The following is a 20,062-nucleotide window of genomic DNA, read 5'->3' on the forward strand; positions in this document are numbered from 1 at the left end:
AGATCCTGCTTTCTCTGGCGGACAGAGCGTAGATGTTCAGCAAAGCGGTCTCCCAGTCTGCGTCGGGTCTCACCAATATATAAAAGGCCACATCGGGAGCACCGGACGCAGTATATCACCCCAGTCGACTCACAGGTGAAGTGATGCCTCACCTGGAAGGACTGTTTGGGGCCCTGGGAGACCGCTTTGCTGAACATCTACGCTCTGTCCGCCAGAGAAAGCAGGATCTCCCAGTGGCCACACATTTTAATTCCACATCCCATTCCCATTCTGACATGTCTATCCACGGCCTCCTCTACTGTAAAGATGAAGCCACACTCAGGTTGGAGGAACAACACCTTATATTCCGTCTGGGTAGCCTCCAACCTGATGGCATGAACATTGACTTCTCTAACTTCCGCTAGGCCCCACCTCCCCCTCGTACCCCAGCTGTTACTCATTTTTATGCACACATTCTTTCTCTCACTCTCCTTTTTCTCCCTCTGTCCCTCTGAATATACCTCTTGCCCATTCTCTGGGTCACCCCCCCCCCCGTCTTTCTTCCTGGACCTCCTGTCCCATGATCCTCTTGTATCCCCTTTTGCCTATCACCTGTCCAGCTCTCGGCTCTATCCCTCCCCCTCCTGTCTTCTCCTATCATTTTGCATCTCCCCCTCCCCCTCCAGCTTTCAAATCCCTTACTCACTCTTCCTTCAGTTAGTCCTGACGAAGGGTCTCGGGCTGAAACGTCGACTGCGCCTCTTCCTATAGATGCTGCCTGGCCTGCTGCGTTCACCAGCAACTTTGATGTGTGTTGCTTGAATTTCCAGCATCTGCAGAATTCCTGTTGTTTGATAAGGAACTGGTCAGGCTGCACTTGGGAGTACTGAGAGCAGTGTTGGGCCCCTTATCTAAGAAAAGATGTGCTGGTGGGGAGAAGGTCTAGAGGAGGTATATGAGAATCATCCTGGGAATTAAAGTGTTAATGTATGAGTAGCATTTGATGGCTCCAAAACTGTACTCACTGGAGCTTTGAAGAATGGGTGGTTGGGGTAGGAGAGATGTTCTGAAACCTATCAAATATTGAAAGACCTAGATAGAGTGGATGTGAAGAGGATGTTTCCTATAGTGGGGGAGTCTAAGACCAGAGGGCACGTCCTCAGAATACAAGGACATCCCTTTAGAACAGAGATGAGGAAGAATTTTTTAAGCCAGAGGTTGGTGAATCTGTAGAGGCCAAATCGTTGGGTATATTTAAAGGGGAGGTTGACAGGTTCTTCATTGGTAAGGGTGTCAAAAGTAATGGGGAGAAGACAAGAGAATGGGTTTGAGAGGAATAATAAATCAGCCATGACAGAATGGTGGAACAGACTCGATGGGCTGAATTCTGCTCCCATGTCCTTTGGACTGTGTAGTATTAAACCACTGCTGAAGTTTGAGCACATATTGCATGTTACTCTTCCAAACTGATCCTAAGAACATTTATCCTTGGAATGAGGACAGTGTTGATTCCATTTGCTTCGCCCTACCCACCTGCCAGAAATAATTGCCCAATGACTTGTATTAGGCAGCATGATAGCGTAGCACTCTTATAATGCCAGTAACCCAGGTTCAATTCCCGCTGCCGTCTGTAAACAGTTTGAACGTTCTCCCTGTGACCATATGAGTTTCCACCAGGTGCTCCGGTTTCCTCCCACATTCCAAGCACACACACGGGGGGGGGGGGGGAGGTTAACTGGTCACCTGGGTGCAACGGAGCCGTGCGGATCACTGGGCTGGAAAGGCACACACTGTTGTATCTCTAAACAACTAAATGAGTATGCCTGCAGAGCTGGGGGTGGCAAGAATGAAGCAACCGGTTCTCACTGTTCTCCCACCAACCAGGATTACTCACTGACACAAGAGATTCTGCTGATGCTGCAAATTCTGAGCGTCATTCTAATTCAGACCAGCTCTGGTAGGATTGGAGTGTTTGACCGGTTGAATATTCGCCAAATAATACAAGTTACAGAACGGTACAACTATTTCCCCTAAAGAGAAATTGCCACAATCAATCACACTCAAGGACTGCTCCAGGTCTTGGCCTGAAACGTTCGCTGTTCATCACCCTCCAGAGGTGCTGCCTGAGCTGATGAGCTCCTCCAGCATTTTTGTGCAGGTTGCTCGGGATTTTCCAGCATCTGCAGGATCCCTTGTGTTTTAGAAGTGATTCAGCTGTTCTCCCTCTCTCTTTTAATATCTTTGTATCCACAGGCACATCAATAAAACAGCACATTTAAGTCTTCAGGAATGTACGTTCTTTGGAGCTTGGTTTCACCAACAAAAAGAAATAAATGTTTTAATCTCATCAGGTTGTGTAGCAGCTGACAGTAAATCACAAGCCAACACCGACAGAGTCGGTGCTCACCCATTTCATAACGTGCACCAAGAATGGGATCTCCGTGGTCCTAAGCAACTGTCTGCAGAGTTTAACAGAGATTCTTCTGGTGAAACAAGCGATAACAGCAGCTTAGTTTGGTAACACTGATCACGGGTTCGAGCCCCACTCCTGATATTTACATTCTCCAAGCGATTTTTGTTTAAATTTTTAAAAAATTTATTGGGATTCAGCTCAGAATAGGCCCTTCTGGCATTTTAAGCCACGCTGCCCAGCAATCCCCCCAATCCAATCCTAATCACAGGACAATTTACAATGACCAATTAACCTACCAACCGGTAGGTCTTTGGACTGTGGGAGGAAATCGGAGCACCCGGGGGAAACCCACGCAGTCACGGGGAGAACGTACAAACTCCTTACAGACAGCGACAAGACATGAACCTGGGTTGCCTGTAAAGTGCTGTGCTAACCACTATGGTACCGTGCTTCCTCTATTGCCCTTTATTGGCGGCTGGCACGCCAACTAAAAATGTGCATGACTGCCACCTACTGAGCTGGAGTGTGCGGAGGATTCAGGAGAGTGATCCACCATCCCCAAGACGAAATAATACTAATAGTAAGGATAATAATAATGAATATCTAAACACCCAACACTATTGACTTTAATTGTATTTAACAACCCACTAAGTTTCAAAAATTTACATACTTGCTTATGCTTCTCTACTGCTTCTAGCCATACCCCATCAAACTATCAAAAGTATCAATATTGCTTCCCTGGCTCAGCTTTCTCTCCCACTCATATGTCCTACATACCAATAACACATGCCAGACTGTCTCTGGAAGCTACAATCTCCAAGCTGATCTCTCAAGGTAGACCCGATGCATCTTTCAGATGAGCATTAGGTACATTAAGATAAACACATGAATATGCAGAGAATGGAGAGATACAAAATGTATACAGGCAGAAACTATTCGTCTAATTAAATACCATTAACTCAGAACATGTGCTACTAAACTGAAGGCATGCCTACCCTTTAGGCTAGCTAATAGATTTGAGATCTACTTGAGAAAGAGCAGGCTTCCTCCTGTATTTTGGATTCTATCAAAATCAGGTTTAGAAAAACAAAATCACGCTATCAAATTGTACCCAAGAACCATATGACAAATCAAGCCTCTGTTGTCACGGTGAAAGGATATCAGAGCAGTAAGCACTCCCGTCACTGCCCCCATGGCAAAAGAGCCACTGAATATTCCAAGGAAGACTCCCACACACTTGAAGAAAGCAGCAGCATCGAAAGTGTGGCTGTTCTCACCTGCTGGCTGGTACGCCACAATTGACCTTAGTAAGACAAAAAAAATATTGAGACCACTAAGTAAGCATGCTTTCAATCTACAAAATCAAAACTATACATTCAGTGGTCACTTTATTGGGTATACCTGTTAACCTGCTCATTAATCTAATTAGCCAATCGTGGGGCAGCAACTCAATGCATAAAAGCATGCAGACATGGTCAAGAGGTTCAGTTGTTGTTCCGACATCAGGATGGGGAAGAAATGTGATCTAAGTGACCTTGACCGTGGAATGATTGCTGGTGCCAGACGGGGTATGGTTTTGAGGATCTCAGAAACTGCTTAAGTCCTGAGAGTTTCATGCACCACGGTCTCTAGCGTTTACAGAGAAAGGTACGGAAAACAAGTAACATTCAGTAAGTGGCAACGTTTCGTGGGCAAAAGCACCTTGTTCATGGGAGAGGTCAGAGGAGAATGACCAGACTGGTTAGAGCTGACAGGAAGGCAACACGTTACAACAGTGGTGTGCAGAAGAGCGTCTCTGAAAGTACAACACTTCAAAGCTTGTAGTGGATGGGCTACAGCAGCAAAAGACCACGAACAAACACAAGTGGCCACTTCATTAAGTGCAGGAGGTACCTTATAAAGTGTCCACTGACTGCATGCACATTGCAAACATGAAATAAAGCAGAACATGTTCAGCATTGGAAGAGAAACGATTAACATTTCAGCTTCATGAATGTTCTCATGGTCAGTCTGGTAGGTAAACCTTTGCCTCTGCTCCTTTCTCCAACCAGCTGGACATTTGCAACATTTTGATACGCTCCCAATTGCTGACACTCAGAAACATTGCTCATTGCAAGAGCAGTATTTGTTATTCTGAAAGATGAGTTCCTTGTTCTTTCTTGACTTGAAGGCACATGATCAGGAGTTACTTTATCACAGGTAATGATACCGATGCAGTGACTGACTGACACTGTGGCTTCCAACTGTTTGCTAGTAACTCACTAACAACACAGGCAACATATTAATAGCTACAAGCAAAGTACCAGTCAATAACTTATTGATCCCCTGGGTACCAGCATCTGACCCCATGGGAGCCAGCATTTCCCTGGTCGTTCACTGTTCCAGGAAGAAACAGGAGTCCTCTGGTATGTCACCTTTTCCACACAGACTAGTATTCCTTCAATAATTCACGTGCACATTCAACGCAGCACACAATCTGACACGGATCAGGTAATAACGGCAGCACAGGGCAAATGTCACCACTTACGACGAGAGCACAATAGCGACGGCGTCATTCAACACGCTCTCTCCAAACAGCAGGGCGTAAAGGTCTACATCCACTTGAAGCTCATTGAATATGGCAAGGACAGTGACTGCAAAAAACAGAACAAAGTGAACTCATGCCTTCATTCCAGTTCCAGGAGGTTCTCTAAAATTTTTAGAAAATAAAGTGAAAAGCTGAACAGTAAACTTCAAGAGGGAATTGAGGGAGATATCGCTGTTGTACTTTTGCTATTTCAGTGCTCTCTTGACAGGCCTTTTCTCCTTAACCTCTGCTAACTTCGATGCTCCCTCAGCTGGCCTTTTCCCCTCATCCTCTGCTAACTTCGATGCTCTCTCAGCTGACTTTTTCTCCTTATCCTCTACTAACTTTGATGCTCTCTCGGCTGGCTTTTTCCCTTCATCCTCTACTAACTTCGATGCTCTCTCAGCTGGCTTTTTCCCTTCATCCTCTACTAACTTCGATGCTCTCTTGGCTGGCTTTTTCCCTTCATCCTCTACTAACTTCGATGCTCTCTCAGCTGGCTTTTTCCCCTCATCCTCTACTAACCTTGATGCTTTCACATGTCTGCAGTTGTTTCCTCACTCACTCCATAGCCTGCTGACGTCCTGTGCCAGCATTACTCCTGAGTTAACATGCTTATCGATTATACAAAAATAACCCTCCCTTCTCTCTGCTTTCACCTCCAGCATTGTAAATCTTAAAGACTTCTGAACTAACTTGCACAAAATTCTGGAGGAACTCAGCAGGTCAGGCAGTATCTATGGAGTTGATTAAACAGTTAGCGTTTTGGGCTGAGGGTCCTGATCCTGAGTACTTATTAAGGGTCCCAGTCCAGAACATCAACTGTCTATTCATTTCCACAGATGCTGCCTGACCTGCAGAGTTCCTCCAGCGTTTTGTGTGTGACTCTGGAGTTTCAGCACGTAACAGAACACTACAGCACAGGAACAAGCTCCTCAGCCCACAATGTGGTACCAAACCCATTAAATTAATAATCAAATGGCCAACTAAGCTAATCTCTTCTGCTTACATCCGTTAGTCTTGGGAGACCATGGATCTGCGCCTGGAAAGTCTTCACTCTCCAGGGCGCAGGGCTGGGCAAGGTTGTATGGAAGACCAGCAGTTGCCCATGCTGCAAGTCTCCCCTCTCCACGACACCGATGTTGTCCAAGGGAAGGGCATTAGGACCCATACAGCTTGGCACCAGTGTCGTCGCATAATGTCTACAGATGTACCGCAGAGAGTATTCTAACTGGCTGCATCACTGACTGGTATGGGGTGGTGTGGCTACAGCACAGGATTGAAGTAAGCTGCAGAGAGTTGTAAAATTAGTCAGCACGAGCCTCCGTAGTATCAGGACCAATGCCCCAAAAAGGCAGTGTCCATCATTAAGGACCCCCACCACACAGGGCATGCCCTCTTCTCAATGATACCTTCAGGAAGGAGGTACACCCTCAGTTGTAATTGAGTTTTATTTCTCTTTCCACTCCAGATGCAGTCTAACTAGAGTTTTATAAAGCTGCAACATAGCTTCCTGCTTTTGAAATCAATGCCTCAACTAATAAAGATAAGCATGCCATATGCCTTCTTGACCACTGCATCAGCCTGTATAGACACTTTCAGGGACCTATGAACTTGGATCCCCAAGATCTCTCTGCTCAGCACCACTGTTAAGGATATTATCCTTGCAGTATCTCTTGAGTTTATGCTGAAGAACTCTCCCACTTGTCTAAATAAACATCTTCAGCTCCTTTACATAATCTCACTAGCAGATACATATTCAATTGTTTTAATGCTAAACTCTGGCCTTCTTTCCTAAGCATCTCACCCTCTTTCAACCGACCATCAAGCCATCTGCCTTGGTATCTCTGTTGCCTAGTGCCATTCCCCTCCCATCATTTACATATCAGGTTAAAAGGTCTAACGCAAATGATGATGATTAAAGAAGCAATCAGAGTGTATTTAGATCAAGTTTTTATCTTGTTAACAGAGCAATCTCTACCATTTTTGATAGAGTGATTGCTCTTTAAGCAGTGATAAGAGTAGCAGATTGGAAGTACAAATAATGAGTTCATGCTTAATCTGGTGTTTGACCCCAGGCTGTGAGGGTGAAAAAGGAAAATTTTTGTTGCAGGGTCAATGTACTGATGCCACTGGCCCAAAATGGAACATTTATTTATTTTGATTTTTTACTTGAAGATACAGCACAAAAACAGGCCCTTCCGGTCCAGTGAGCCCACGTCACCCAATTAGCCGACTAACTGGAGCACCCGGGGAAAACGCATGCGGTATAGGGAGAACTCCTTACAGACAGTTGTGGGAATTGAACCGTGATCACTGACGCTGTAACAACGTCATGCTAACTGCTATTCTACTGTGTCGCCCAGTTTTCTTTCCAAGTTCTAACCTCCTTTCACCTAGTTCATCTCGGTCTCCTCGTACTCGCAAGCTTGTTCGCTTTCTTTCTCGGGTCAGTATCTACCACAAGCTCAATCTCCACAGTTGTGCTGACTCACACTTTCCACCCTCCTTCCCACAGGCACTCCATTCCATTTTCACTGAATTCTGGCTAGTCTCTGGTGCATTTGTTCAGACACTGTCAATTCTTGCCCTCAACAAGTCTTCCTTTTTGTTCAAGGGAGGCTTCTCCTCTTCTCAGTTCAACAGGGCCGTTCCATCCCCTCCCCATGGTTCCCCTCCATCCCTCCCTGCACCCACCCACCCCTCCCTCCCTCCCATTCTTGTTCAAAGCCTTCCGAAGAAAGTGATTTATGTAAATACAAACACCGTCTTCCTCACCCCCCCCATGCCATCCCCATCCACCTACAGCTCAACTAACCTGCTGAACCTTTCTGAGTTGTGCATTTACTTCCAACTTCAATTTGTATTCATACCGTTAATAATCTCTTGCATTGTTACATACCAGGATCAGTTGCAGAAATGATAGCGCCAAAGAATAGGCAGTCAGTGTAATAAAACCCATCTTCAAGCTGTCCCACTGCATACATCAGCTTCACAATGCCGTACATGAAGTTTCTGTAAGTAGAACATGAATTTCTTTTAATCTTTAAAAATAAACTACAAAACTACTACACAACATAGAACAGTACAACATAATACAGGTCCTTCAGCCTACAATAACATGCTGACCTTTCAACCTATTCCAAGGTCATTCCAGCCCAGTGATTCCCAACGGGACGGTTACATGTCCTAAGGGGGCATTAGGAGAAATAGAAGTTGTCAGAGGGGAGGGTCAGTGTAAGTGGCACCCTAACTTGAGACACGAGACCTGACCGACTGTGGCAACTCACTGCCATCAACATCCGACAGGCATTCCCAGTTTGTGTTAATTTTTCATTTTAATTTAGCCCCGTTAATGATGGATAAATATGTACAGTGCAATCTCTACGAGTCTGAAGGTGGTGAAGTCTTGAATTCTAATCCTGGTAACTACAGGAAGTGTGTTAATACAATATTGATACCTGGAGTACAGTTTTATTCCATTCCCGTCAAATCAGCGACGCCCCATGTGCCTTATTTGTAATACTCTAATGTCTAAAGAAGCCATGAAACCATCAAGATTACAGGAACACTTCCATAAAAGACACACTGAAGAGGCTACTTAAGGTATTACACTGTTCCAGAAGACGAGAGAAGCATTTGAAAGGCATTGCCCATTTGAGTCATTTGCCAGGCAAGCTAAAAATTATCTTGATAGTGGTTTTATGACATTTCCAAAATGATAGCAAAGTGTGGAAAATCTCATACAATTGATGAAAGATTAATAATGTCTGCTGTATCAGAAATGCTCACCACTGTTCTCAAAATGGATGTCAGTATTTTAAAATCAATTCTTCTGAGTAATGACTCTATAGCTCGTCGTATTGTTGAAAAGAGTGAAGACACTGAGTATCAACTATGGACAGAGCTACAAAAAACAGAATTTGGGATACAACTGGATGTCAACTGTGTGAGACATCTACAGCATTTATGGTTTATCAAAAAAGGAAAAATTTATGAAAAGATTTTCTTTTGTAAAATATCAAATGGAGAATCAATCTACGACAAGCTCAAAATGTATATTGAGGATAAAAGTATTCCAATTAGGAACATGATCTCTTGTGCAACAGATGGGGCACCGTATATGACAGGTCACCATGATGGTTTCGTGGTATTTATGAAAAAAAAATTCCAAGTCTGTTTGCAATCCATAGTGTAATTCATCGTCAACATCTCACAGCCAAAACCCTGAGCCTATGAATTTTATCAAGCATGATTCTTGTAAAATCTGCTATCAACAAAATTAAAGCTCATTCATTAAATAGTGGAATACTTCGCCAGTTATGCCAAGATAATGGTGAAGAGTTTGAACACTTGCTTCTTCACACTGAAGTGTGTTGGTTGTCTAAAGGCTGCTGCCTAAAATGTTTCTTTAATCTTTTCTGACACTTTGGTTGAATGTTTGCTCTAAGTCAACAAAGAGCTTGGAAAACAAAATTGAACTTCTATGTGGAGATGTGGCATACCTCACCAATCTGTCTGACAAAATGAAGATCCTAAGTATGAAACTGCAGGATTAGAATTTCAATTTAATCCAAGCAAAAAGTGCAGTGTCAACTTTCATCAGAAAATTGGAACTATATAAGCAAAACACTGGGAAAAGAATGTTCTCACAGTTTTCCTGCATGGAAGGTATGGGACTCTCTTTCAGACAGTGATTTTCAAGTATGTTTAACACCTGCAGTCACTGAAGAAAACTTTTCAGAATCAATTCAAGGATTTGAACGATCCAAAAATTCCAGACTGGGTCATTAGCCCTTTTTTTTTGCAAGGTGGAAGAGAACTTGCAGGGAGAAATTATCGAAATTCAGAATGAAGAAGCAAAAATGCTTTTCAAAAAATGTTGGCTTTTGTGGTTTGTGGCTACACTGTCATATGAAGCTTCCTGGTCTTTGCAGAAAAGCTGAACTGCTCTTCATTGCATCTCCATCCTCCTACCTTGTTGAAAGAGGCTTCAGTGTAGTGAACCACATATCCACAAAAAAAAAACAGAAACTGCTCGGACATTGTTACGCACAGGGACTTGAGGCTTCTGCTGTTACAACTTGAACCAGATATTTCAACTCTTGCTAAAAATCATCAAGTTCAAGGATCACATGGATATTGAAGCTGCTGTACAACATACAGGTACTGTGTAAGCTAGTTGTAAAAACAAACAAAAATTTAAAGCAGAATTATTTTTCTCATGTTAGCATATGGTAGGCACGTTTTTACGCCATGGGGGCACCAGAAAGTGTACTGTGCCTAAAATGAGCTTTGGCAAGTATGAAGGTGCTTTTGGGGGTGGGGGGAGGTGTTGGGCAAAAAAAAGGTTAGGAAACAATGACCAATCCTTCCCTCTCACATAGCCCTCCCTATCGCTATCACCCATGCACCTATCTCAGAATCTCATATACATCCCTGAAGTATTAACTCTACCACCACTCCTGGCAGCACATACCACGCACATAACACTCTCTGTAAAAATAAAACCTTTGTGACATCCCCAACACACACAAAACGCTGGAGGAACTCAGCAGGCCAGACAGCATCTACGGAAAAGAGTACACAGTCGACGTTTTGGGCCGAGACCCTTCATCAGGACTCCTTGCTATAAATGCTGCCCGGCCCGCTGGGTCCCTCCAGCAGTGTGTGTGTGTGTGTGTGTGTGTGTGTGTGTCCGTCCGTCTTTGGATTTCCAGCATCTGCAGATTTTCCTGTTCCAAAGGAAAAAAGCCCCAGCTTGGCCAACACTTTCTCAGAAGACATGTGGGTGGAATTCCCAGAAATGTCCATCTAACCCTCACTAGGGCCCAACCTGGGTGTTTACATGATTGGCCACATGTCTACGGAGCATGGTAGCATCAGGTCAAGGAAATAGCTACCTCTAAGCTCTAAACTGGAAAGGGGGCAGCTAAGATTTGCAAGGATATTACCAGGTCTGGAGGGTTTGAGTTAAAGCAGAAGTTGGATAGGCTGGGGCTCTATTTCCTGGAGAAAAAGAGGCTAAGAGTGAGAAAGTTCTGAGGGGCACGGGGTCGCAGTCTTTTCTCCCCCAGGGTAGGGGAGTCCAAAACCAGAGGGCAGCTTTAAGGTGAGAGGGAAAACATTCAAAAGTGACCCAAGGGGGAACATTCCCCCTGCCCTCCACAGAGGGAGGGGGGTAGATGGAGTGAGCTGCAGTTACAATATCTGAAGACATTTGGACAGGTGCATGGAAAGGAAAGGTTTAGAGCAGGGGTTCCCAACCTCTTTTTTTTGTGCCATGGAGCCTTACCACCAACGGAGGGGTCCCCAGACCCCAGCTTGGAAACTCCTGGTTTAGAGGAATAATGGTCAAATGCAGACAAATAGGACCAGTACACATAGATATGCTGGTCAGCGTGGCTGAGATGGGACTAACAGCCTGTTTCCATGCTGTATAACCCTATGGCCCAGTAATCCGGTCAAGATGGTGCCAAACAGTGGTCTCTGTCGAGGCTGCGGCTCAAATTCAGATTTTTTTTTTGGTTGTTTCATTTTGGTTCGTAGGGATGGTTTTGGGGACAGAGAGGGGGGTTAAGGGTCAGAGAAGGCTTAGGGACCACAACCTCATCATAGGATTTGGAGACTTGCGTTCCTCAGTGACCCCAGACAGCTATCTTGGCTGGAGTCAGAGCCCGGTGCTTTGACTCTTGGTAGGGTCACCCATGCCACACAGGTCAAAGGGCAGAGGCCAGACTGAAAGTGGTCCACTAGTCCTCCAGGTTCGGGGGTTCAGCTAAGGGCTAACAACACCAACTGGTCAAAAAAAAACTGTTACAGAAACAGAATCCTGCCCTAAATACCAGTGGTGTAATAGGTAGTAACTAACTAGGGCAGGGGTCCCCAACCTTTCTCGGCACTGCGGACCAGTTTAATATTGACAATATTCTTGCGGACCGACCAACCCCAGGGGGGAGGGGGGTGTGTTCAAGTTCAACAGTGCGTGACAGGCAATGAGGAAAGGTGCAGCTGACTCATATCGTTTCATATCGCCAAATCATATCGTTTCCTCGCGGCCCGGTAGCGCATCTTTGCGGCCCGGTGGTTGGGGACAACTAAACTAGGGTTTAGGGACAGGGATACAGGAAGTTAGAGGTCAGGTTGGCAATGGAATGTGCAGCAATACATTGTGGGCTGCCACCTGCACATCATTAGGTTGCATTGGTTGTTAACGCAAATGAGGCATTTCACTGAATGTTTTGAAGTACATTTGATAAATAAATTAATCAATCTGAATTACATAAAATTACTCAAGGAACGTGCGGATCAGTCCAACTCCTGATAAGTTGCAAAGCTGGTTTCAATTAAATTATTGAAGATCCATTTCAGAATGTATATTATACGTTCAACTACATTAGAAATCAAAAAGATTAATCATAGTTTTCACATCAGTTCTGCAAATCAGTATAGCTGTAATGTTCAAACTTCTTGAAGTAGTATTTGAGAGCTTTAAGCAGTATGTGTACATAGACTCACCATACTGGGGGAATATTTTGTAGCCACAGGAAAATGCACACGGTTCTTCCATGTACAGATTCATTAAAAAGAAGCAGAAACACAGCCCACATGAAGCTGTTTAAGGTCCGCATCAGCCTCCCTGCTGCCTTACCAAACTATGCAGCTCCCTACAGCGAGTTACAGTTCCAATCCTTCAACAGAAATGAGCCCCAATTCTGAATTTTACACACAAGTCGTTGTCATCTCTTCCAAAAGTTCTATCAGGGCTTGAAAGGGTAAAGACTTTGAGAAGAATATTCCCCAAGTTTTCTGATTTAGAAAATGTTTCACAGCACATCAATAATTCTGGTAGAATCTTTGTAATTACTTGCTTACTGCCTTCTTTGGTACTTACTAACTGTGGCTCAATTCTTCATTACTAATAGATTTAATAAACTTGAGATTAAAAGCATCATATTTTGTGCAGAAGAACAGATTCATCTGCATTAATAAAATTAAACTTTCAGTTGTACATCTTAAATAGACATTCAGCAGTCCCAGGTCGAACAGATACTAACACCAGGAGAAAATAGTGTGCATTATAAATTCACTTTAAAGCTCTGGAGAAAAGAAATTAATTAGAAAAACAGCTTCATCTGCAAAGTCTGCACCTAATTTATTCTCCTCTCATCCTGAACATTTTAATGTGCCTAGCAAAGGGCAAGAGCAAAAGGGCCCTCCTTGAAGCCAACAGTGTCCACCTCATGGGAACGGAGATAAGAACACGTCAATGGCATAACACTGGGTCTGGAGTTACTGTTTAACCTGGAATGCAGTGCAATGCAATAACAACTCAAACCATCACCACTACACAGACATTTGGAAACAAAACATTACAACCAACTCCTGCACTTCACTGCTAGTGACGAACGTGTGATGGGAGCAGGACTCCTAACCACGGGAAAACGTTTTGCCACAGCAGAGGAACTAAATCTCTCTGGACTTAGAGACCTAGCGAGTGCAGAGCTTGGACAGAAAGCCCGAATTCCATTGGTGACTTTGTCAAAGAATACTGAGGGCCTGAAACTAAGAAAGAATCCAGTCATTAACAGGCAAGCGCTGCATTTTAAAGTCTGATGAATCGACGATGCTATAGGTTTAGTTCATCTTTTGATGGGCATGGTGTACTGTTTTATTCAAATGGAAAGAGTAGAGCAAACATTTATGACCGAGGTTCCCATCCTTTTTTATGCCATTAGCCGAGGGGTCTGTGGACTCCAGATTAGGAACCCCTGGGCTAGAGGATCTTCCCAGGACAAGACGGCCCCAGTGAAAGGGAAAAGTTGGCCAGGCTGGGTCTTTATTCCCTGGAATGTCGGAGAATGAGCAGTGATCTTGTCACGGTTTATAAAATCATGTTGCGTTGAAAAGGTGGATGGTGGTAATCTTTTCCCCAGGGTAGGGAAGTCCAAAATTAGGGGCGAGAGTGGAATATACAAAAGCGACTTGAGGGGCAACTTGCTTTAAAAACATGGAGGATGGTGAGCACCTGAAACGAGCTGCCAGAAGGAGCTGTTGAGAAGGTATCACTTAAGAAGCACTTGGATAGGTGGGTGCAAGGGCAGTGTTTAGAGCAGGGATTCCCCACCTGGGATCCACGGACACCTTGCTAATGGTATTAGTCCAAGGCATAAAAGAAGTTGGGAACTCCTGGTTTAGAGGGATATGGGCCAAACACAAGAAACTGGGACTAGATGGCGGACAACATGTTCGGCACCCGCCAAAAGGCCTGTATTTGTGCTGTACTGCTCACTGACAGTGATTATGGCTTAAAGGACATTGTGGAGATTGAAACCACTCAAAAGTGTGGAAGAAATTTGGAACTTCCTTCCACAAAAGGGAAAAACTGCTCGATCAGTTGCAAACCTGAGACTGACTCATGGCACACTGGACTAAAATGGGCACATGAAGTGAAGTCCTAGGTCACAGAAGAACAGCCGGCTAGCCAGATCCAGGTTTCTGAAGTTAGAGAGATTGTTATTAAATCTAATAATTCAAAAATAACCTCAATTCCAACTGGAGAGCTTCAGCAGCCCCTAATTTAACAAGCATGACCGCTGGGCAAGTGAGGAGAAACGCATTTCAGAGATACTCACCCTATGACAAAACAGGACACCGCAGTTCCAATAAATGCGTATGCCAGGATGGAGCCCAGATTCCTGAAGAAATGTCTCTGCAACATAGAAACTATACTGTAAAAGGCAGCCAGTCATACAAGGATCCAAAATATGACTCATTATGTCTGTTCTCGCACCAGGTTATCCAGGTTCCATCAACTTTATCCACCACCCTCATACAAAAAAAGAATAGATCATCGAGCAAATAGAAGCAAATTTCAAAGCACAAATAAAAGCTCTAGAAGCAGATGCAATTAATTGGCTTTTCTTTCCCAGCAGATTTTGTGATTTAGATACAGAAGATAGTAGATCCTCACAACCAGGTTCGGGATTTATCAGATGTACATCGAAAGATACAGTGAAATACGTCATTTGTGTGAACAACCAACACAACCCAGTGTGCAAGTGTTGCCACATGTTTTTAAGAGTACAAACAAACTAAACAGACTAAATAAAGAAATGAGAAATGTGCTGAGATGGGACAAAGGAATAGAGAAGAAGCCAAGATGTCACCTCTGAAAAATCTATAAAAAGATAAGACATTCATTAGATAAGAATAAACTATTTAATAGGCTACATAATTAAAACAACTACATCACATGGGTAATGTGCTAATACTTAGCCAACGAAAAATCAGAAATGTGATAAACCATTAGTTTAGCTGCTATACCGCTTTCTGCCAGTGAGTGTGAAAAATACGAGCTTGTTAAAAAGTATAAATCTTATAAAAAGTATTTTTAAAAAAAGTGATTTCCAACACTACTTCCCTTCAACCATTCTATTCTTGAACCAACGTACACAACTCCCATCACTAACTCAGTTTTTTTTAATTCTACTTTAAAATTATGAAGGGGATTGATAGAGTTGACGTGGATAGGCTTTTTCCATTGAGAGTGGGGAAGATTCACACAAGAGGACATGAGTTGAGAGTTAAAGGGCAGAAGTTTAGGGGTAACATGAGGAGGAACTTCTTTACTCTGTTACATGCTCAAGGAGATCTGTTTTTTTTTGTGAGAATGATGTAATGGTCTTTTGGAGGTCACCTGATGTGATTTCCCCGCCGATGTGAGGTCATGTGATGACATGTGCCCCCGTGACTATATAAGGGTCGACCCAGGTGACGCAGTGGGTTTTTTGAGTTTGTAGATTTCCAGGTAGAACATGTTGTGCCTCCGTTTCTGTTGCGTGTTTGTTTTTGTGACGCAGTTTCATTTTTAAAACGGAGGATGCGTTCTCTTACAAGATATTGCATTTGGACTGGAAATTTGTGGCTGGAAGTGCCAATTTACTCAATTCCAACAGTTTTGAAGGGAGAGTGAAGAATTCGTCGAAGTGAAGGATCGAGAGAAGTCGGCATCGTTTGGCAGTTTAATAAAGGATCGACCTTATCGAGTCTTCATTGAAGAGAACCTGCATTGAGATAACTCTTGCAATAGCGCAATGAGTTCAAGCATAAAGGCTCTCTCTCTCTAAAAGGAATTTAAGGTCAGTCGATTTAAACTGTTTATTTTCGGCATCGGGAATCCTGTGAACGGAACCAGCAGTAAAGATGCATCGGTGAAGAAATCCTTCTCCAGAGAAGTCTCTCCCAATTGAATGTGTAAAACTGTGGGACTTTCGAAGTTATCACTATATCTGACTGTATCTCTTTAAGAACTGTTTTCGCATTTAACGCTTTAAGAACCAGAGCCGAGTGGAGTTGATGAACGCGTACCTGTTTAACCTCCGGTTAAAGTTTTCCTTTGTGTTTTTTTTCCCTTATCGCTTATATGTGTTTAATAAATGTTTGGTTGTTTTCATAAAACCTGTCTCGATTAATATTCATTGTTGCCGGTTACGTAACAACTCAGAGAGTGGTAGCTGTGTGGAACGAGCTTCCAGCAGAAGTGGTTGAGGCAGGTTCGATGTTGGCGTTTAAAGTTAAATTGGACAGGAAAGGAATGGAGGGTTATGGGCTGAGTGCAGGTCGGTGAGACTAGGTGAGAGTAAGAGTTCGGCACGGACTAGAAGGGCCGAGATGTTCTGTTTCCGTGCTGTAATTGTTATATGGTTACTTGCATTATTTCTTGCATAATTCATGCTCAATTTCTGCTTTTCTTGTCAACATGCCCCAATGCAATGTGCCAGCTGTCCACATTGCATTTGTACAGATACAACAACCTCAATGTTGACCAACTTGACTTGGCGGCAATGGAAGAAATAAATCTTGCTTCCATAAAGGTACAAGAGAAAAACCTAAAAATTACTTTAAGTTAACCTAATATATTCCAGTCCACTTTGTTAAAACAATTTACAAACTATTTGCTAGTCCTATTTCCCAGTGCCTCCAAATCGGAAGGCTCAATCCATACTTGTACACAGAGCACTGAGTTTGACCCTGACAGAGGTTCCACTGTGGTAGATGGACTTATCCAGCCCATGCTCTCTTCTCGCTGCTGCCATCAGGAAGGAGATACAGGAGTCTCAGGACCCACACCACCAGATTCAGGAACAGTGATTACCTTTCAACCATCAGGTTCCTGAACTGGTGTGGATAACTTCACTCACCTCAACACTGAACTGATTCCACAACCGATGGATTCACCCTCGAGGACTCTACAACTCATGTTCTCGGTATTATTTCATTATTTATTATTTCTATATTATAAATAATCACCATTAAGGACCCCCGTCACCCAGTTCACGTCCTCTTCTCATTGCCACCACTGAGGTGGTGGTACAGGAGCATGAAGACACACACTTAATGTTTCAGGAACAGTTCCCTCTCCTCCGCGACCATATTTCCAAATGAACATTGAACCCATGAACACTTCCTCTCTTCTTTCCCCCTTTGGTTTTGCTCTTCTTGCACTGCTCATTTGATTTTAATTTTTTACTATATATTTCTTATTGTAATTCATAGCTTTTAATTATGCATTGCAATGTAATGACACCACAAAACAACAAATTTCACTACATACACCAGTGAAATTAAACATGATTCTGATTTTGAACTGCTGATCTGTAGAAAGTCATGAGTATTGATGTGTACAGACGAGATTCAATACGAATAAAGTGAATTTTTGGTACTTTTCCAAAGCAAGCTTCACTGCACTCTGGTTAAAACAAAGCACATTGCTGAACAAAAATCAAGTTTAGACCATAAAGCGTCGGAGAATAGTTAGGATATTCAGCCCATCGCCTGCTCTGCTATTCGATCACAGCTGATTTATTATCCATCTTGACCCCATTCTCCTGCCTTCTCTCCGTAACCTTTGCTGCCCTTACTAATCAAGAACTTATCAACCTCAGGTTTAAATACACCCAATGGTTTGGACTCCACAGCCGTCTGTGACAATAAATTCCACAGATTCACCACCCTCTGGCTGAAGAAATTCTTCCTCATTTCTGTTGTAAAGGGACGTCCTATTCTGAGGCTGTGCCCTCTGGTCCGAGACTCTTCCGCTACTGAAAACATTCGCTCCACGTTCACTTTATTTAGGCCTTTCAATACTCTGAAGCTTTCAATGAGACCCTGCTCTCATTCTTCTGAACTCCAGAGAGTATAGGCACGGAGCCATCAAACGGTCCTTATAGGTCATCCCTTTCATTGACAGGATCATTCTCATAAACCTCCTCAAATTTCGAAGTACATTTATTATCACTTCCTGGACATCGGTGTTTCCACACCAGACTCTAATGTACACTCTCCACTGTGCACAGGACATTGTATAGAAGTTTGTCAAAGTTTAAGATGCCACGTTGAAATGGAAATGGAAGCTTCCCCTGTGGGGAATCCCCTAAACTGAGCAGAATTCTTGCTCTCTGCCGTTGGATAAAACGTCGTGTGGCGCTCTGTACAGGATCATGGTCACCAAAGTGAGGGGATAAAGCTGGCCAGTCAAGTTTTCAACGAAATCAATTATGCAGTGGCACTATGGCTCAGTGGTTAGTGCTGGGGCCCTAGTTCTTCAGAGACCAGCATCTAATCCCAGTCTCCGGGTGTCCGTGAAGAGTTTGTATGAACTCTCCATGATCACTTCCGCTAAGAGGATCACAACTTTGTTGTAAGGTTCAGAGGCTTGTGTGCCGCAGTGACCCGGAGAGCTACGTTGGCTGGGGTCAGGGCCTTGTGCTTTGGCTACCGGTAGGGCCACCCATGCCAAACAGGCCAAAGGACAGAGGCCAGACGAAGAGTAGTCTACTAGTCCTCCGGGTTTGGGGGTTCAGCTCAGGGCTAACAACTCTGACTGGAAACAGCAATGAAAATTCCTTCTATGTGGCCAAGGACAGACAGACAGAGATGGAGGACCTAAACACCAACAGAATAATTAATTAACAATAATCTCCATGACCACTTGGCTTTCTGCCACATCCCAAAGACATACTGGTAGGTAAACTTAGAGCGAAGATGAAGGGCCTGTACCCAAAACAGAGAGGTTTATGAGAATGATCCCAGGAATAAAAGGGTGATCTTTTGAGAAGCGTTTGATGCTCTGTGCCTGTATTCACTGGAGTTTAGTGGAATGAAGGGGGATCTCATTGAAACCCATCGAATATTTAAAAGCCAAGATAAGAGTGGACATAAAGAGGATTTTTCCTACAGTGGGAGAATTACCAAAGGACACAGTCTCAGACCAGAAGAATGTCCCTTTAGAACCGAATTGAGGAGGAATTTCAGCCAGAGGGTGATAAATCTGTGGAATTCATTGCAACACACACAAAAAAAGCCGAAGAAACGCAGCAGTTCAGGCAGCATCCATGGAAATGAATAAATAGTCGGTGTTGCAGGCTGAGACCCTTCTTCGGGACTGGAAAGGAAGGGGTAAGACGCCACAATAAAAATGTGGGGAGGGGGGAAGGAGGACAGCTAGAAGATGACAGGTGAAGCCAGATAGGGAGGAAAGATGAGGGTGTGGTAGGTGGGTGAGAAGAGGTAAGAGGCCGAGTGGGGAATAGCGAGCGGAGGGGGAGGAGGGAAGGAATTTTGTTCACTGGAAGGAGAATTCAATATTCATGCCATCAGGTTGGAGGCTACCCAGACAGAATACAAGATGTTGTTCCTCCACCCTGAGGGTGGCCTCATCTTGGCACAAGAGGAAGCTGTGGAATGATGTGTCGGAACGGGAATGGAGAATCAGAATTAAAATATTTGCCTCCGGGAGGTTCCACTTTTGACAGAAGAAGCGGAGGTGCTGGAAGAAGCGACAGTCCCCAATTTATGGTGGGTCTCACCAATGTGTAGAGGCTGCGTCGGGAACACCAGACACAACAGACAACCCCAGCAGATTCAGAGGCGAAACAGAAATTCACTGCCTCAGAGGCTGAAAGCCAAGTCATTGGGCAATGGGGAGCAGGGCAGGGCGTGACTGGAAACAGGGTGACAGAAACAGAACACACCAAGCGACAACAGTGAAACAAACCCTGTTCCTCCCTTCCACACACCTGCTCCCGTGCACATACAGTTCT

General features: G+C 43.9%; 1 protein-coding gene across 3 annotated transcripts in view; it reads right to left on the reverse strand.

The window, feature by feature from the left end:
- The window catches only part of slc9a7 (solute carrier family 9 member 7), a 164,884-nt gene that overhangs the window by 58,542 nt on the left and 86,280 nt on the right, over positions 1 to 20,062 (reverse strand). For all 3 annotated transcript variants that reach the window (XM_063054540.1, XM_063054538.1, XM_063054539.1), the window contains 4 exons: positions 14,594 to 14,670; positions 7,861 to 7,973; positions 4,920 to 5,025; positions 3,554 to 3,695 (listed from right to left, as the gene is read on the reverse strand). In XM_063054540.1, the coding sequence (XP_062910610.1) occupies positions 3,554 to 3,695; positions 4,920 to 5,025; positions 7,861 to 7,973; positions 14,594 to 14,670 (438 nt within the window). The remainder of the gene's footprint in view (positions 1 to 3,553; positions 3,696 to 4,919; positions 5,026 to 7,860; positions 7,974 to 14,593; positions 14,671 to 20,062) is intronic.

The sequence above is a fragment of the Mobula hypostoma genome, chromosome 7 (assembly GCF_963921235.1).
Source record: "Mobula hypostoma chromosome 7, sMobHyp1.1, whole genome shotgun sequence".
Lineage (NCBI taxonomy): Eukaryota > Metazoa > Chordata > Chondrichthyes > Myliobatiformes > Myliobatidae > Mobula > Mobula hypostoma.